The following is a 16,161-nucleotide window of genomic DNA, read 5'->3' as shown; positions in this document are numbered from 1 at the left end:
AGTTCTTCGATGACTGACCTTACTGAGGTTCTCTTTCCAATGAATCAGATTCCTCACAATCTTCGGTGCTGATCATCATCTATCTTGAGCCGCAGGGGGTGGGGGCCATTGAGCCTGACAAGCTGCACGATCGTCATCTTGTTTCGGGTTGAGAGGCTTTCGACAGGAGGCGATGAACGAATGAGAGAAATGGTCAGTTGAACAAGAAGACCGAGCCTCGTGTTCCAGTGTTGCCGCCCCTGACTTGTTCTGCACCTCGTACCTGCGGCGAAGTTAGGGTTCTGCGCGTCGACCGACCACAGCGTCGATCTAGATTTCTACCCCACTGGCTCAGCCTGTTATTAGTGGGTTTTCTTAGTGATGACAAGAGGAAGCACTTCTTTCTCCTCCGCTTCACCTCGAGCTAAATTTTGCTTGGGATATATTTCTTTCCAAACTTGTCACACCAGTACCGGTCTGTTCTGCGAAATTTCCAATGCGAACGATCACAAAAAGCACTATACTTATTGATTAGATGCGTGATAAAGGGTTTTGCAAGACTTATGCAGGAGACTCCGAGCCTTGAAGGAGAGGATGGGGGCCAGGTACGGATCCTGCGGTGGCAATGCCGTAGTGTCTGAAGTCGGCCCCAAGGATGAAACCACACGGCTGGCATAACAGGATGAGAAGCAGAAACACCAGGGTCGATTAGCTTTTCTACTCCATGAAAAGGGACTATATTGTTGATCGAGACGAGTACAAAGATGAACCCTGGCTATATAAGTCAGTGAAGACTGCTCTCCAGGATATCATCCCTCTCACCACAGCACCCGACGCTCTTTACTCCACACTCTTTATCCCACACTCTTTTGCAATCTCAAAGATGACACCACCCAAAGCAATCGCTCTCAGTCTGCTCCTCCTGAGCTCCTGGGCATCGGCGTCCGCCATACCCGTCCAAGCTCGTGCTGCGGCATCTTCCTCTGCCGTAGCTTCGGCCTCATCGGCCCAAGCAACTTGCGGATGGACATACTTCCTGAACGTCGACAACTCTACCACCGACGATGACGACGCCGACGACGGGGAGGTTGATTCCAGCACTACCACCAGCAAGCGCGACGAGCACGAGCTGCACCAGCTCGCCCGTCGAGGCCGCACCACCAACAGCTACAACAACGGCAAGTGCGCTCTGGGGACGAAGATCTTCAAGCCGCAATACCCCGGGCCCGCGACCCTGGAGTCGATGCAGGGAAGCGCATTCCTCGGATACTATATCCCCAAGTTGGACCAGTGCCCGGCCGGGGCTGTCACCTACGATGTGATCTCCGATAGTTCCGTGCTTACGGATACTGTTGCGGCTTATTGGGACTCGGCCAATGCGGGCACAGGCCAGAAGTACATCGCTCTTGGGGCCAAGGTCTCACCCACCGATTCGTACATCAACGTTGACCATGTTTGTAAGTGCCCCTGGGCGGGTCGGTCTACGCTGTCGACCGTGCGGTAAGCTAACCGAGAATCCCAGACGAGTTGAAGATTGTCGATAGCTTCTTTTCGGCCATGATTGCCAAGTACAACTTCTGTAACAGCTTCAAGACTTTCTTCCTCACCCAGGACACGGAACACCCGACGGCGAATGGAGTCAAGAGCCGACTCCAGCGGCTATACGGCATGGTGAGTGCTTCGCAGACTACATGGAAGAAGGCAGCGCTTGCTAATGTGCTGCGTGCAGCTGCCCAGTAACACCTATCTGGACTTTGTCGCCATGGACAACCAGTTGAACAGCATGAAGGCACCCGTAAGTCAATCGCAATGCACATTACCCCGCTTGTATATTGAGGACTCTAGATGTTCGACGAGAACCTCAGCGGCATGCAAAGTCCCAAGGGCTCGACGAGCGAAGAGGAAGCCAACAACGCCCTCTCCATCATCAACACCATGGCCACGGTGATCTCGCTGCTCCGCGACAACAAGATCGCCGAGGTCTTCAAGACGACGAACAAGCGCATCTACGAGGCCTTCCTAGGAATTGACCAGCTCACCACTGGATGCAACGATCCGATCCCCGGCGAGGGCTGGGCCGACTCTTACTCGAGCTGGATGGAGGAGTTCCTCTCGACGCAGGCGACCTCGGTCTCCTCGCGGCTTGCCTCCATCTCGGGCCAGGTGACCCCCACCACCGACGCGTCCGGGCAGAAAAATGCCCTTGGTCAGGGTCTGGATGCCTTCAACGCCAAGTACCCTGCCGCCTCGTGGACCTGGGATGCCAAGCAGCTGCTGGACTTTTCGGCTCCCAGTGCCATTGCATTTGCTAAGCGTGGTGCTGAGAGCAGCGTCGCTGCCTGCACGCCTACCGCTTCGGTTTCTGCTTCATCCAGTGCGGCGGTGGTTACGACCCATGCTGGATCCTCGGCTGTTGCGACGGGTGAGTTCTGTCCTGCACAACCCTACTTATACTGCTCTGCTAATGCATCACCGATCACCCAGCCTCACACACGAGCAATATCGTGACCTCCAAGGCGACCACGCACACCCCAGAGAGCGAGATCTCGAAGACCGTGCATGCCTCAACGACAGTGAAGTCGGAGACCTCCAAGCCGGTGACTACCCAGACAATCGAGACACCAGTCACCACCAAGCACTCCACCACCACCGAGGTTGCCCCCAGCTCGTCAGTCACCACCACTTCGACCACCTCGTCGTCGCATACTTCGTCCCCGACTACCTCATCCTCGACTTCGACTTCTTCTACTACCTCAGCTACTACTTCTTCCACGACTTCTTCCGCCCCGTCTAGCACCACAACCACCACGACCATTTCGACCACCTCCACTACTTTGTCCACCACCACGACTACTTTGTCTACCACCACCACGACTACCACTACCTCCAGCAAGACTACCACCACCACTACCAAAACCACGACTACCACCGCCGCCGCGACCACCAAGGCGACCACGTGCAAGACGGCGTCCCAATGCCCCAAATGTGGTCTCTTCTCCAAGGGCAAATGCAGCGGAGGGTAAGTTCATCACCGGCTATTATCACTACCAGAAGCAGAAGTTAACTATATCCATCAGTGTGTGCAAATGCTAGCCGAATCTCAGGGATTTTCGACACGATGAAGGGAGACTGCTAAATGAGACGAATGTACCCACCCCATTACATTCTTGTGGACATAAATTGGTAGACTTTCATGCCTGCCTACGGCAGCGTGTATTAATAGCTTATCTTCTCCACATTCCTTCTTCTAAAGAAACTGAGAGATCTTGAGGTATACAGCCACAGAATCAGTAGTATGTTGCTAGATCAGGCCTTCTCCGCGGCAATCTGCTTCTCCAGAATCACCCTCAACAGCCCCTCCACGTCCTCCTTCTCCATAAAGACCTCCACCCACCGCAAGCCTGTCCCATTCTGGATGGCATCCTGCTGTAGCACCGCGTCCAGCTCTTCCCAGTTGTTGGCGGTGAAGCTGTTCCGGGCGCCGTGGCCGTCCTCCGCCCCGAAGAAGTCCGCTGCCAGGTGGTGCCGCCACCGGGCCACGTCGTTGTACGCCTGTTTCCGGCCGTGGATCGCCCGCTCGATCGTGTACCCCTCGTTGTTGAGCAGGAAGATCACCACGTCCAGCTTCTCGCGAATGATCGTGCTCAGTTCCTGGACGGTCATCTGCAGACTGCCGTCGCCGATGAAGAGGACGGCCCGCGTGGGCGTGTTCGGGTTCAACTCGCGTTGCGCCAGCGCCGCGCCCAGGGTGGCGGGTAGCATATAGCCGATCGACAGCCAGGTGATGGCGCCGAACAGTCGCGTGCCCGTCGGCAGCGTGAAGTCCCGGCCGCCGTAGCTGGCGGTGCCGGTCTCCGTGAGGACGACGTCGCCTGGGCGGAGGAGGGAGTTGACACGCCGGTAGAAATGTTTCTGGGTGATGCGGCCGGTCGGCGGGAGGGATTCGGTGGGAATCACGGTCTTCTGGGGCGGATTGGTGGGCTTCGAGATGCGACCGAAGTCGAGGCTCTGCACTAGGCGCGTGACGAAGGCGGGCGACAGGTCGCGGTAGGTGTCGTTGCCAATGCGCACGGCCTTGTCAGTGAAGGTGATGGAGGTGGCGGGGTTGGGGAGGGTCTGGAAGCCTAATGTGTTGGTGTCGGTTGCGTGCAGCCCAAACTCGAGGATCAGGTCCGCCTGGTCGAAGTAGGTCTTGTGCTTGGGGTCGCCCAGGCGACCGGCGTAGTTGCCGTAGACGTTCGGTTGGTGTTCGTCCACTAGGCCTTTGCCGGAGACAGTGGTGAAGGTTGGCCAGGAGGTTTGGCGCACGAGAGTGTTGATTTCATCCAGAATGCCAATGGCACGACTCTCGCCGTCGACGAGGATCAGAGGCTGTTTGGCCGTGTAAATACGGTCGGCGATGCGGGTGAGTACGGTACTCTCTTGCGCAGTGGTCGGGGCAGCCGGACGCTGGACGTTGGTGGTAAGATTGGCGGCCGACACCAGTACACCTGGCATGTCGTCCGGAATCTCGATGTAAACGGGACGGCTGTGGATCAGAGCTTGCTGCAACACCGTGTCAATCTGCTCAGGTACGGTGCGAGGATCGCTGAGATTGGTCTGGGCAATAGTGACGTGGGCGTGCATGGCGGCAAAGCGGCGGTACTCGCCGTCGGCAAAGGTGTGATGCACCAGGGCGCGAGACTCCTGAGATGGCCGAGGAGGTGTGCCCACAATGTGGACTACAGGCGCTCGTTCTGCGTATGCGCCGGCAACCCCATTGATGGCGGACAACTCTCCGACTCCAAAAGTGGTGATCATGGCGGACAAGCCGGCCAAACGCGCGTATCCGTCGGCTGCATAGGCGGCGTTGAGCTCATTGCAAGTTCCTACCCAGTGTAGCCCCGAGGGTTCGACATAGTCCAGCAAGCGCAGGTTGTAGTCGCCGGGGACGCCGAAGATGGAGTTGACCCCGAGCTGCTGTAGTCGGGTGAAGAGATAGTCCGCCAAGGTGACGGTTTCGCTATCGGATTTGGTCATGGTGGCGATATGATGGCGAGGTGTAAGAACGCTGGAAAAGAGGAGAAACGAAGTGAGGAAGTGAGAGAGGGGAAGGAGGGGAAGGAGGGGGTATGGAAGGACCTTAAATTGAGGCAAGTTGGAGATGAATGGAGTGAATGGAGAACAATGCCGATGGGCCGAAGCCACGCGATCTTATCGCCGATAACGAGGGGGAGGCGGCGGAGGTTGAGCCCACCAAGATAACAACCAGTGGCTGAGAGAGTAGGCAATATACAGCCTATGAAGAGTAGCCGGATATTTGTCACTTGCAAGTAGTGATTCACTGGGGTGTGTTTCCAGGACTTCACATGGAATGACAGTGGGTGTTGACAAGGTGAAGATGGAAGATGGAAACTAGAGGCGAAAGCGTAACAACCGGGAGCTTCCCCGCTCAACCGCGGGGGGCAATTTCCCATTAGAGCAGGCGGTAGCCAGCCTACGCTTATCGTCGTTCTTTATCGGTCCGCTCTTGCTATCACGTGCTTTCTTCCTCTGACCGCGACTACCCGAGGCCACCCGTTTTGCCTACCGCTATCTTTACCGCTTTTTCTTTTCTACCGCCCTGAGGGTCTCCCATCCCTCTCTGGTTCTGCCGCGTTAATCTTTCCCCTCCTCCAAGATCTCCATCAACAACACTGCTTGCATTTCCACTCATTCCATTCCATTACGCGCTAGATGCGCATTGTTTAGCTGTCTATCTGTCTAGCTGGCTTCATGCAGCCAAATTGAGACAATGCAAACATCCACCTTCTCCCCCGCCATTGAGGTCATATCTCTTCAAGAGGGCAATCCTACTCCCTTCTCCCATCGACGCGTCGGCAATCGGGGAAAGACATACTGCAGGACTCTGTGATGGACCATGCCAATCCCGGTCGGTACCAAAGTGATGTGCAGAGCTGATCCTGACGTGGTCGAATACTATGGCCAGCTGATCGGCGGAGAAGCGCCAACTAACTTACATGCTACTACGTACTATGTAGTAACTAATGCATGGGATCGGACTGCCGATCGAATCCTCAGCCCTCCTCGATTTCCGATCCGCTTAATCTCACAGCCTCTCAGCCTAGGCGACGACCTCGATGGAAGAAAAATACCCATGATCAACAAACCTGATGAGGGTTTCACAGATCAATCGTGTTGCTGCTTGTCTGTCATGCACTGCTGATTCCACTGAGGGGGGTCACGTAGACTCCATGCCTGAAATTTGGATAAGCTGCTAAGCTGCATGGTCTGGTCTGCGGGGTCATTTGGAGCTCTGGTGAATCACAGACAGCGTGCTTCCCTGCACGTCGAGCCAATGCGTCACAACTAGATGCACACTCTGGCGACTGGGACAAAGAGACGGAGCTGAACTCGTCGAGTCGCAATGCAACATCACCGCCGGAAAGGGAACTTCCGGTTCTAGACCATGGCTAAGTGCCTTGGTTGTTGCGCCCTAGGACTATCTGAACGCACGAAGCGAGGCCTATAAGAAGGGCTCACATCTCGTGGCTAAGAGCACATCACAAAAATCAACTCCCAAGTTCTACCAGACCTACAATCCGAACCCATATCTCAACGTTCAACTCTCAAATACACACCATGTCTAACAAAGAAGAAGTCAAATGGGTATGCCTAGGCCTTCGTCACCTCTAACAAAGCAGCAGTTGACCGATCACGCAGGATGCCTACTACTCCTGGGGCTTTCTCCAGACTCTGATCGAGTTCTTTCATGCTTCCGTATGTCTTTTCCCTCCCGCATTATTCTCGACAAGATTGCCCCGAATACTGACCACTGAATTTCACGCGAGCAGAAAGAGAAGAAGACGGGCACGTAGTGCTCTTCATACATGCCACAGCTGCAGCTAACCTTTCTGGGTAGGCAATTTCGACCTCGACCAGATCGCCAAGTATGTATTCAAGGGCGATAAAGAGGATGCCAAGAAGTTTCTCGAGGTCTGTGATGCCAACGCAGATGGCAAAGTGGACTTTGGCGGTAAGTCTTCCCATGTGATAATCAATTCCTTGCTGTATCTGTCGAAACGTCATGTTCTGACTGACATGGTCCAGAATTCCTTCAAGCCTTGCTGGACGAGGACGCCAAGCAAAACTACAAGAACGCGCTAGTCTTGTATTATCCTTCGGACACCGCCTGAAGGCAACGCGTATCCCAATTGTCAATTTTACCTGCTATATAACATCTCAAATGGGAGCACTTACGGGCTTGTGTGACATTTTTAAAGGTTGTTGCGTATGAGCTTGACCGTAGAGAAAACACTGCAACCTTTCAACTACCCACTAACCTGCCATTAGCTCGGCCGTGGAATCTCGTCCTAAATCGACATGTTTCTGTCGACACTTGCATGCTCCTGATAATGTATCCCTAGGCAGCGGTAGCCTAGTTGATCCTTCTTCCATTTATTTACTAATCTTTATCTATCTCTCTATCCCTCTTCTCTAGATGGACCAATTTATGACTAATTAAGAAATTATGATTTGTCCCCGAAATTAGCTACGAGACTGTCCAAGAGAGTATGAGACGTGCTTAGAAGAATTATCTCAATGTACAACAAAGATTACGATGACACCTGATGGGTGAAAACCGGGCGACATTAAACCTCCTCCCGTTCGCTGGCAGTGCTCGAGTTGGTCAAGCGGGAGCTATCAATGCGGATCACCGTGGTGGAGTGGATGCTCGGCTTCTGCTCCATACTCTTCGTCTTTGACCGGTAGGAGGAAGGCAAGGAGAAGGCATTCTTGCGCCAGGACAGATTCTTGCTCCACTCGGGGCGAGGCAGCATGGTGAAGAGGGGCCGCATGTTGGAGAGGCAGGCGGCGGTGATCCCCATCATGGGCTCGATACACGTCCAGACACTTGCAGTAACTTGGTCATCTGTTACCTGGTTAGTGGGGGACAGAGTTATCGAGATTCCATTAGAGGGGTTGGGGGGTAGCTAACAGGTGATATCGCCTCCTGCCTCCGAAAGCTGGACCATCACCACCAGCCGCACGATGTCGAAGGCAAGGGTTCTGCAGGGGTCAGTTCTGGTGCCGCGCAGGAAGATATAAGATGACGTACGTGGTACCAATCAGGAAAATTCCCGACAGCATGACTTTCTGCGATCGAGGGACTTGCAGATTCCAGACGGCTTTCATCGGCAACACGAGAATGATTGCGTCAGTCAAGATGTTGGGGATTTGAAGACCGTAGTAGAATTGGGCCAGGTTGATGCAGCCTCCCGGGAGATTGGGCTCCCACAGCTTCTTGAAAGGCATGCAGGTCACTGCCCCGATGAGGCAAACCCCAAAACACCAGAGAATCACGATGCATGCGACCACGTTCGAGGCTTGCATCATCGGACGAATGGAGAAGATTCGTTTGTAGAGCGCGAGGATAGAGAGTTTCACAAAGGTGATGCACAAGGTGTACAGGAATGTGCCGGTCGATAAGGTCTATTGACATTTTGGTCAGGGCGTTGATTCAGATCATGTCAGAACAAGGGGAATGACCTTCATGTAGACCACGAGTTGGTCCGGAGATACGTAGATGATGTGGGTTCCCAAGCCGTTGTACAAAACTAGTTCCACATCAGCAAGCAATCCAACCGGAAATCCCACCTTGTCGACATACGAACAACCCCTGCCACCGTAATACCATATTCGAAGACCTGGAAATAGTTGCTGGTCAGCATTAGGGAGATAAGGCCGCAGTTGACGCTTGGTTACTCACCAAGGCAACAATCATGAGGTAGTCATCCAAGAAGACCTTGGTGCGAGTGATACGCCGACACCACAGACGCAAAGCCACAGCCAGAGTTGAGACTACCAGCGCGAAACTACTGGCTGTAATCACCACATGCCGCAGGTTATCATGGTCGTATCCCTGCTCTCCCTGCGCGAGTGCACTCTTCATGATGTGGAGTCAGGTTTGGAGGATGAAGCGACAGTCAAGCAACAGGACGCAAAGCAGTACAGTAGTCCCCGGGCGCGTCAGGGGCCTGCTGGACATTAAAAGTATGGGCAGGCGTGGTATGAACGACCCCTCATTATGGTGTGGTGAGCTCGCTTAGATCGAAACCTGCTTCTTGCAAGTTGATATCACTTCGAGGCAGTCGCAAAGTTACGATAGCCATTGCTCCGCAATGCAATGATTATCTGGCGATAAGTACCGCCACCATGGCTCGACAGGAGAGATTGGTCACGCCGATGCGGTCACTGCTTCAGCACACGGAATTGTCATGCTGTGATCTGTCAGGAATATAATCTACCTGGAACTCCTTGCCGAAACTAAATGCAGTCGATTCCCGCCGAAGATCAGCGATCCCAGCACTGCATCGGGTTTGCGCATACGGATATATCAGATTCTGCGAGAAGAGACACAACGGCACCGATCATCACGATAAACCAATCAATCTCGATGATCGCAGGGCGTGCAGTTGTCAGCGATATTACATCCTGAGCTTGGTGAGTTGAGACTCGCTTGGACATGTAGAGCCAATGACTTTTCCTACCCATCCAGTTAGGGTTCCCTTTCCCCCGCGTTTGAAACCTATCTACTCTAAAGAAAGCTCCCCCGGAATGTACAGTAATCGTATAGATTATCGTGACACAACCCCTGCATGGGCCTTGACGGCTGCCCTGAGACTCTTCATGTCCATTCATCTCCAATGTGGTAGTTTCATGCAAGGGATGGCTGACTGACTGGCGTTTCCTGGAATTCATTGTCGAGGTTGGCACTTGTTCCTGGCATGATCGCCCATTCTTATTTCGACAGTACTGAAACAGGAAAAGGGGAAGGAAGATAGTTCCGAGAAGCAGCAGTGAATTGGTGCTTTGCTTGCTGTTACCGAGCTGGGGGATGAGGTTCTTCACTCTTTCCTGGAAGCTGATCTGAACTCCTTCCAGACGCAGATCCAGTCATCATGGATTGACCACACGTCTCTACCCCCTATTGCTACATCTAGAAATCTTTTCGATGGCCAGTTCGACCATTCCTCCCCAGTTCTCCCCGTCGGATTCCCAGATGTGTGGTTCGATAGGCTGATCGTTTGCGTCAACAGTTGACCGAACTTTCGATTTTGAAGAACATGAACGACTGCAGCAGAAAGATCGCGTTGCCGACCGAAAAGAATCAGGTTTTGAGATTGCAATCCTCCCAGGAACTGGCGTCAACAGGAAACTGCTTTGAAGCATGCATGTCTTTGTGACGATCAAGACACAAACAGCCCAGTTTCAGCGCCGGGTCTCTGGAGCATTGAGTTGCCAAGAAGGCTCATGACAGGCGAAAAGAAATGTCACCTACCCAGGTTTTTCAAGCACGGTCCAGCATTCGCACCTCTTCGAGCTCCTTCCAGGTCTCCGGGGTGTCAGATATCTCTAGAATATGGGGTTCTTGCTTGGAAATACACGGGAAGCGAACCATGGGTGTTCGTGAGATCGAGCCCGACGACATGCGCCTTCGTCGTCACCACCCGATCTCTGATCCGAAAACATCTTTCTCCAGGTGGTGCCTTTTCCACGATATCTTGCTAGATCAGGCAAGAGATCTTGTTTACCAGAAACTCAGAGGGCTACAGCCCGCCTCGCTGGAGTGAATTTATGATCCCTGAGATGCCACTCCAGCTCGTTCCCTAAACCTCAATCGCAAGACGACAGCGAGAGACACCCACATACGAGATGACCGGCGAGAATGATTCACTGAAGCCCACTTTGGCCAATTGGCCCTGCACCTTGCCACTGTTTGATTTCAGTCAAGTGCCTACGCGGCGGCTGCTACCGGAATATCCCACACACGAAGCTCAGATCTTCCTACCCAGTGGAACGGTGGCTGCCTTCCGTTCTCTGGTGCGCCAGATGGGTGCTACCGAGTTCCATGGTCACTTAGCGATACTGCAAGCCCTTTTGGCACGGCTCCTGGAAATCCGCGAGGGCTGCATCGGAGTCGCAGAGCCTCAACGTGGAGGTCGAAAAGAAGTCCAACCGCTTCCCCATTGCTTCAACATCGCACCTCAAGACACAATTAACGAGGTCATCCACCGAGCCTGTCGGACTACCCTGGAAACCCTGAAGTATGGGCCTGGGAGGGTGAACGATCTTCTCTGCCTCTATTCAAGGACACACTCGACTCCTGAACACCCACTATTTCAGGTGCAACTGATCTATCAAGATCACCATGCTGGCAGCCTCTCTAATATTTCTATTCAAGGTGATGCTGCAGCTCCCTGCGATCTCGTTCTATACCTGACTCGGCAGCCTGATGGAATTGCCAGCATCACCCTTCGCTCCCCAACGTATTTGTACTCACACGAAAGTCTACATTTCCTCCTACGAGCTTACATGCGCCTCTTCGAGTCTTGTGTAAGAGATCCGCAAATGCCAATTGCACAGCAGTGTTTATACGACGAGAACGACGTTATGGCCGGGCTGGTTTTCGGGAGAGGGCCCCGTCTGGATATCACCGATCCGGCCACAATTTCGAAGCGAATCGAGCAAATGTCGATCGCGAGCCCTGGAGTGGTTGCCGTCAAGGATGCGGACGGGAACAGCATCACATACAAGCAGATGCAGCAGCACATTCAACGCGCAGCAGCCGTCCTTCGCATGAATGGGGTTCAAGCCCAGGGCTATGTCGCCGTATGTTGCGAACCGACCCTACATTCCGTCTGTCATCTCTTGGCGATATGGCGCATCAATGCCATATATGTACCGCTCGATCCGCAGAATCCCTTCTCTCGACTCCAACTGATTTTGGACGACTGCCAACCCGCAGCGATCATATACCACGCCCCAACTGAATCGGTCATTCGGCGACTGAATCTCCATTCAAGTACTCCGGTCTCCATCGCCGAGATTGGCCGTGCCCAAACCCAGGCGTATTCGGACGTGTCCCAGTGCGAATCTGCAGCTTGTGTTCTTTATACTAGCGGATCCACCGGAACTCCCAAGGGAATCCTGCTCACGCATGCCAATCTGCTGCATCAGATTCTGGGGGTGCGCCATCGGTTTCGGATAGGCTGTGAAATTGCGCTCCAACAAAGCTCACTTGGATTCGATGTCTCTCTCGATCAGATGCTTCAGCCTCTGGTGGGGGGCGGCTCATTGATTGTTGCCCCGCGCCGTCTACGTGGAGATGCTATTGCGCTTTCTCGGCTGATGCTGGCCGAGAACGTCACCTACACTTACGCCACACCGTCGGAATATATGATGTTGCTGCGGTACGGATCGGATGCTCTGCACCAGCTGTCCTCCTGGAGGACTGCCTTTGTGGGAGGTGAAGCTTTGCCACGACATCTCATTGAGTTATTCCACGCCCTGCGGCGACCTGGCTTGCGGCTCATCAATCGGTATGGACCAACCGAGATCTCGATTTCGAGCTCATGTCTTGCGATCGATACTTTCGGTCCTGCCTGCATCGATCTGCAACCCATCAGTGTCGGGTGGACCCTGCCCAACTACTCGACATATATCTTCGACCTCGATGGTGCGCCACTGCCCGTAGGGTTCACTGGGGAGATTGTCGTCAGTGGTCCGGGAGTGGCCAGGGGATATCTACACAAAGATGCCCTGACCAAGCAGAGGTTCCGACCGGATCCTTTCGTGGACGCCCCAGACAAGAGTCGCGGTTGCACCATGTATTGGACCGGTGATAAAGGCCGTCTGCTCCCTACTGGGGAGCTTGTGTATCTCGGACGCATCGGCGGCGATCATCAAGTCAAGCTGCGTGGCTACCGCATCGAACTTGACGACATTTCCAACACGATTCTGAACTCTGCAGAAGGACGGCTCGCAGAGGCCGTGGTCTCTGTGCGCGGCTTGCACGACGCCGAAGGGGATCGTCGCTTTCTGACGGCGTTTGTCGTCCCTGTCTGCACGCAGGAACTCGCGGCCGTGAACGAGATGCTGCAGTTCCTCGACGAGCTCGTTGCCAACCTTCCTCTGCCGCCGTACATGCTACCTCAAGTCATCGTCCCAGTCGATGGCCTGCCCCGAAACCCCAATGGCAAGCTAGATCGACGGGCAGTCGACCAACTACCATTGCCCTCCAAGAGGCAGCATGCCATGTCTCCCACGATTTCAGATTCCGAACGCTTCGTCATCTGGATCTGGGAGCAGTGCTTGGATCAATCCGCCCAGACAGCCGTCTGGAGCCCAACGACGGACTTTTTCCAAGCTGGGGGAAACTCCTTGTTGATGGTGAAGGTGCAAGCTTTCTTGCAGCAACACCTGAAGCGATCGGTCCCTTTGTCCACGCTTTTCCAGTCCAGCACGATAGAAGACATGGCCGCGTTGCTGACCGGTGCGCCAACTCCGCCACCCGAGTCCAACATTGATTGGGAGCAGGAAACCCTGCCCGGGCTGGAAGAGAAGTACATCTGCGACGGGAGGAGCCCCCAGCTCGGTCCTCTCCACGCAGAGGGAGGCATCGAGGTGTGTCTGACCGGCGCAACCGGGTTTCTCGGCTCTGCACTCCTGCGATGCCTGGCGGCGGACCCTCACGTGGCGCGCATTCATTGCATCCATCGCCTTACGCCGCCGTCGGTCGCATCCGCCGCGGGCACGGCCAAGGTGGTCCGCTACAAGGGGGATCTCACAGCGCCCAGACTGGGTCTCGACCGGGTGTGTTGGCAGGAGCTGGCTTCGCGAGTCGACCTGATCATCCACAACGGCGCCGACGTCTCGTTCTTGAAGTCGTACCGGTCCCTACACCCGGCCAACGTGCAGTCCACCCGCCACCTCGCCTGCATGGCCCTACGGCGTCAAATCCCGCTCCACTTCGTCTCCACAGCCGATGTGGCCCAGTTGACCGACCTGGACTCCCTACCCCCTCAGTCGGTGGCGCACTGCCTGCCTCCCGCGGATGGCGCAGACAGCGGCTACGTGGCTTCGAAGTGGGCGAGCGAGGTCTATCTGGAGAAGTGCGCGGCTCGGTTCCAGCTCCCCTGCGCCATCCATCGGCCGACCAACATCGTCGGTGAAGGCATGCACGGCACCGATTTCATGCAGGGTCTCATCCAGTGGTCCTTGCGCACACTCCAGCTCCCAGCCCTCCCCCACTGGACGGGGTTCTTCGACTTTGTGTCCGTCACGGACGTGGCGGCGGAGATCACGAAGGCCGCTTTGCGGAGCCCGGAGGACCGAGGCAAACGCCCCGAGATGAACGAGTCGCCCACCTTCCATCATCACGCCAGCACCACCCCGGTACCCGTGGCTCGGTTTCGGGAGTTCCTGGAAGAACGCTTCCGTGCGCCCCTGCGGACGGTGGACGCAGATACTTGGTTAGAGCAAGCGCGTAAAGAAGGCTTGTCCGGTCTACTGGAGAGCGTGGTGGCTGCGACGCTCACGGACCCTAAACCACATCGTATGCCTCGCATGCTGCGCGAGTAATTGGTTTCGTATCCGTACTGGAGGGCTGTGGAAGAAATTGGAAAGAAGAAAAGTGTATTTGTCTAGAAAATGTCAACGCTGGTTAGGGAGGTGGTGCTTGCTGTACAATTGCGACCGTGATTCCTACAGATTCGGCATGCAAAGACCCATTCATTCCCCGATGTCTGGCCGTCTTGTTTGTCTCGTTCGTCATTCGTGTCATGTCCACCATTCAGGATCTACAAGCGCGCCCGTTCCTCGGGCGTCAAGCGACGGCGAGGCGGTCCACCGCGACTGCCGTCTCCCGAGGCGATGGGTTGAGGCGCCACAGGCCACGCCCATTTCTGGCGCTGCTCCGCCGACGCAGTCAGCTCCAGGCTGTCGGCGACGTAGCGACCCAGGACGGGGAGGAACTTGAAGGCACTGTTGGTGATGGTGGTGATTAGCAGCTGAGTTCCTCATCCGGGACCATACTTGCTGGGGGTGTTCCGGGAGCATTCAAGGGTTAGGAGAGATACGTACTGGCCACTTCCGCCCGTCGCGACGAACAAACCCTCATAGTCGGGGTGGTAGTCGACGATGAAGTCGCCCTTGGGGGTGTCGCTGTACCAGCACAGTCGGCGCTGGACGAAGGGCCGGTCCTTGAACCGGGGCAGCCACAGCTCCAGGCCCTCGCGCAGCGCCTTCTCGGCATCCGGGGGCAGGTAGCCGCCCTGGCGGGCCAGCGTCGGGGCCGAGTAGGCGCTCGGGTTCTGCGGCTTGGCCTCGTTGGTGCGCTCGTAGCCGAACCCGTGGCGCGCGATCTTCAGCAGGTGGGTCCCCGGCGTCGGGGGGAAGGTGAACCACCCGGTGCTCAGGTCCAGGATCACGGGGCAGCGGTTGTTGTCGAGCTCGCGGGCCTCGTCGGCCGTGAGCTGCAGGAAGGCTACGGGCTGGGCGACCGAGACGGAGCGGCCGGTCATCTCCAGCAGATGCGGGGTCCAGGCGCCCGTCGACACCATGACCAGGTCGGCGGCGATGCTCTCGCCGCTGGCCGTGCGCACGCCGGTCACCCGCTTCTTGCCGGTCGTCGCGGGGGTGGTCTGCGTCAGGAAGTCGGTGACGGTGCCTTGGGGTCCGGCGCGGAACGAGACGCCGGCCCGCGTGCAGTTGCGCGCCAGGTGGCCGATGCTGAGCTCGGCGTTGGCCCAGCCGGAATCCATGTTGACGTAGCCGCTGGCCTGCGAGAGATCGCCGTGGATGCCGGGGTACTGCTGGCGGATCTCGGCGCCCTGGAAGGACAGGAGATTGGCGGCCTTGCCGCCGAGCTGCTCCATGTTCTGCTTCGACTGGGCGATGTACTCGTGCTCGCCGCTGCCTTGCGTCTGCGTGCACATCAGGCCGCTCTGGTAGAAGTACGGGGCGTACTCGCCGTGCCAGCCGTTCTGCAGGGCGTCCAGCGCCATGCGGGCGTAGAAGACATCGGCATAGTCGGCGCGGATAATGCGCGAGACGTCGACACTGGAGCCATCGGGCACCGGGGCCAGATGCCGGTCCAAGACGGTGATGTTGGTGTAACCCCGACGCGTCAATTCCAGGGCTGTGGACAGACCGAAGACACCTGCGCCGACAATCACAATCGCGGCCGATTTGGAAGGGGGGATAGCCATTTTTCCGGATAGAATGGGAGAATGATCAGCTGTGCTTGTCTCTGAAGGCGAAGATCATCCAGGAAGGGCAGTGTATTATATAGACAGCCTGGAGGGCGTGGCATGTTGCCAGAAAGGGGAGAATTTTTCAGGTCCGAAGGTCGGCCACATC

The 16,161-nt window shown here is 55.7% G+C and overlaps 6 protein-coding genes across 6 annotated transcripts; 3 read left to right on the top strand and 3 right to left on the bottom strand.

Annotated features, from left to right (window-relative positions):
• The first annotated feature begins 352 nt into the window (after window positions 1-352).
• BO95DRAFT_278071 (uncharacterized protein) lies at window positions 353-3,179 on the top strand. Its single transcript, XM_025581624.1, has 6 exons — window positions 353-1,436; window positions 1,502-1,650; window positions 1,709-1,774; window positions 1,825-2,401; window positions 2,464-2,998; window positions 3,057-3,179. The coding sequence occupies exons 1-6, from the start codon at window positions 704-706 to the stop codon at window positions 3,070-3,072; spliced, it is 2,076 nt and encodes a 691-aa protein (XP_025437624.1). The 5' UTR covers window positions 353-703; the 3' UTR covers window positions 3,073-3,179.
• On the bottom strand, window positions 3,061-5,345 carry BO95DRAFT_447287 (alpha-keto acid decarboxylase family protein). The gene has a single exon (XM_025587585.1). It carries the CDS (start codon window positions 4,996-4,998, stop codon window positions 3,286-3,288), a length of 1,713 nt encoding a protein of 570 aa, XP_025437623.1. The 5' UTR covers window positions 4,999-5,345; the 3' UTR covers window positions 3,061-3,285.
• A 1,047-nt stretch (window positions 5,346-6,392) lies between these two features.
• BO95DRAFT_278036 (uncharacterized protein) lies at window positions 6,393-7,220 on the top strand. The gene is made up of 5 exons (XM_025581623.1): window positions 6,393-6,627; window positions 6,682-6,738; window positions 6,813-6,828; window positions 6,881-6,994; window positions 7,069-7,220. Exons 1-5 carry the CDS (start codon window positions 6,601-6,603, stop codon window positions 7,152-7,154), a joined length of 300 nt encoding a protein of 99 aa, XP_025437622.1. The 5' UTR covers window positions 6,393-6,600; the 3' UTR covers window positions 7,155-7,220.
• Window positions 7,221-7,610: 390 nt separating this feature from the next.
• On the bottom strand, window positions 7,611-8,911 carry BO95DRAFT_485744 (uncharacterized protein; the record flags this gene model as incomplete). The annotated part of the gene is made up of 6 exons (XM_025590423.1): window positions 7,611-7,891; window positions 7,958-8,028; window positions 8,078-8,451; window positions 8,509-8,576; window positions 8,630-8,666; window positions 8,729-8,911. The coding sequence occupies 6 exons, from the start codon at window positions 8,909-8,911 to the stop codon at window positions 7,611-7,613; spliced, it is 1,014 nt and encodes a 337-aa protein (XP_025437621.1).
• Window positions 8,912-10,674: 1,763 nt separating this feature from the next.
• BO95DRAFT_485743 (acetyl-CoA synthetase-like protein) lies at window positions 10,675-14,382 on the top strand (the record flags this gene model as incomplete). The annotated part of the gene is made up of 1 exon (XM_025590422.1): window positions 10,675-14,382. The coding sequence occupies one exon, from the start codon at window positions 10,675-10,677 to the stop codon at window positions 14,380-14,382; it is 3,708 nt and encodes a 1,235-aa protein (XP_025437620.1).
• A 39-nt stretch (window positions 14,383-14,421) lies between these two features.
• On the bottom strand, window positions 14,422-16,105 carry BO95DRAFT_476778 (NAD(P)/FAD-dependent oxidoreductase). Its single transcript, XM_025589949.1, has 2 exons — window positions 14,884-16,105; window positions 14,422-14,784 (listed from the first exon to the last, which is right to left on the bottom strand). Exons 1-2 carry the CDS (start codon window positions 16,008-16,010, stop codon window positions 14,601-14,603), a joined length of 1,311 nt encoding a protein of 436 aa, XP_025437619.1. The 5' UTR covers window positions 16,011-16,105; the 3' UTR covers window positions 14,422-14,600.
• Window positions 16,106-16,161: the final 56 nt, after the last annotated feature.

The sequence above is a fragment of the Aspergillus brunneoviolaceus genome (assembly GCF_003184695.1).
Source record: "Aspergillus brunneoviolaceus CBS 621.78 unplaced genomic scaffold BO95scaffold_85, whole genome shotgun sequence".
Classification (NCBI taxonomy): Eukaryota; Fungi; Ascomycota; class Eurotiomycetes; order Eurotiales; family Aspergillaceae; genus Aspergillus; species Aspergillus brunneoviolaceus.
Note: the sequence above shows the minus strand (reverse complement) of the source record. Positions and strands in the feature narration are given on the sequence as shown.

Excerpts from the sequence above, each read along its gene's own strand:
- BO95DRAFT_278071 (XM_025581624.1), top strand. The coding sequence starts at position 704 with ATGAAAAGGGACTATATTGTTGATCGAGACGAGTACAAAGATGAACCC. Across the intron at positions 1,651-1,708 it reads TCCAGCGGCTATACGGCATG|CTGCCCAGTAACACCTATCT; the intron begins GTGAGTGCTTCG and ends TGCTGCGTGCAG. Across the intron at positions 1,775-1,824 it reads TGAACAGCATGAAGGCACCC|ATGTTCGACGAGAACCTCAG; the intron begins GTAAGTCAATCG and ends TGAGGACTCTAG.
- BO95DRAFT_447287 (XM_025587585.1), bottom strand. The coding sequence starts at position 4,998 with ATGACCAAATCCGATAGCGAAACCGTCACCTTGGCGGACTATCTCTTC.
- BO95DRAFT_278036 (XM_025581623.1), top strand. The coding sequence starts at position 6,601 with ATGTCTAACAAAGAAGAAGTCAAATGG. Across the intron at positions 6,628-6,681 it reads ACAAAGAAGAAGTCAAATGG|GATGCCTACTACTCCTGGGG; the intron begins GTATGCCTAGGC and ends CCGATCACGCAG. Across the intron at positions 6,995-7,068 it reads TGGCAAAGTGGACTTTGGCG|AATTCCTTCAAGCCTTGCTG; the intron begins GTAAGTCTTCCC and ends GACATGGTCCAG.
- BO95DRAFT_476778 (XM_025589949.1), bottom strand. The coding sequence starts at position 16,010 with ATGGCTATCCCCCCTTCCAAATCGGCCGCGATTGTGATTGTCGGCGCA. Across the intron at positions 14,785-14,883 it reads GCGACGGGCGGAAGTGGCCA|TGCCTTCAAGTTCCTCCCCG; the intron begins GTACGTATCTCT and ends CATCACCAACAG.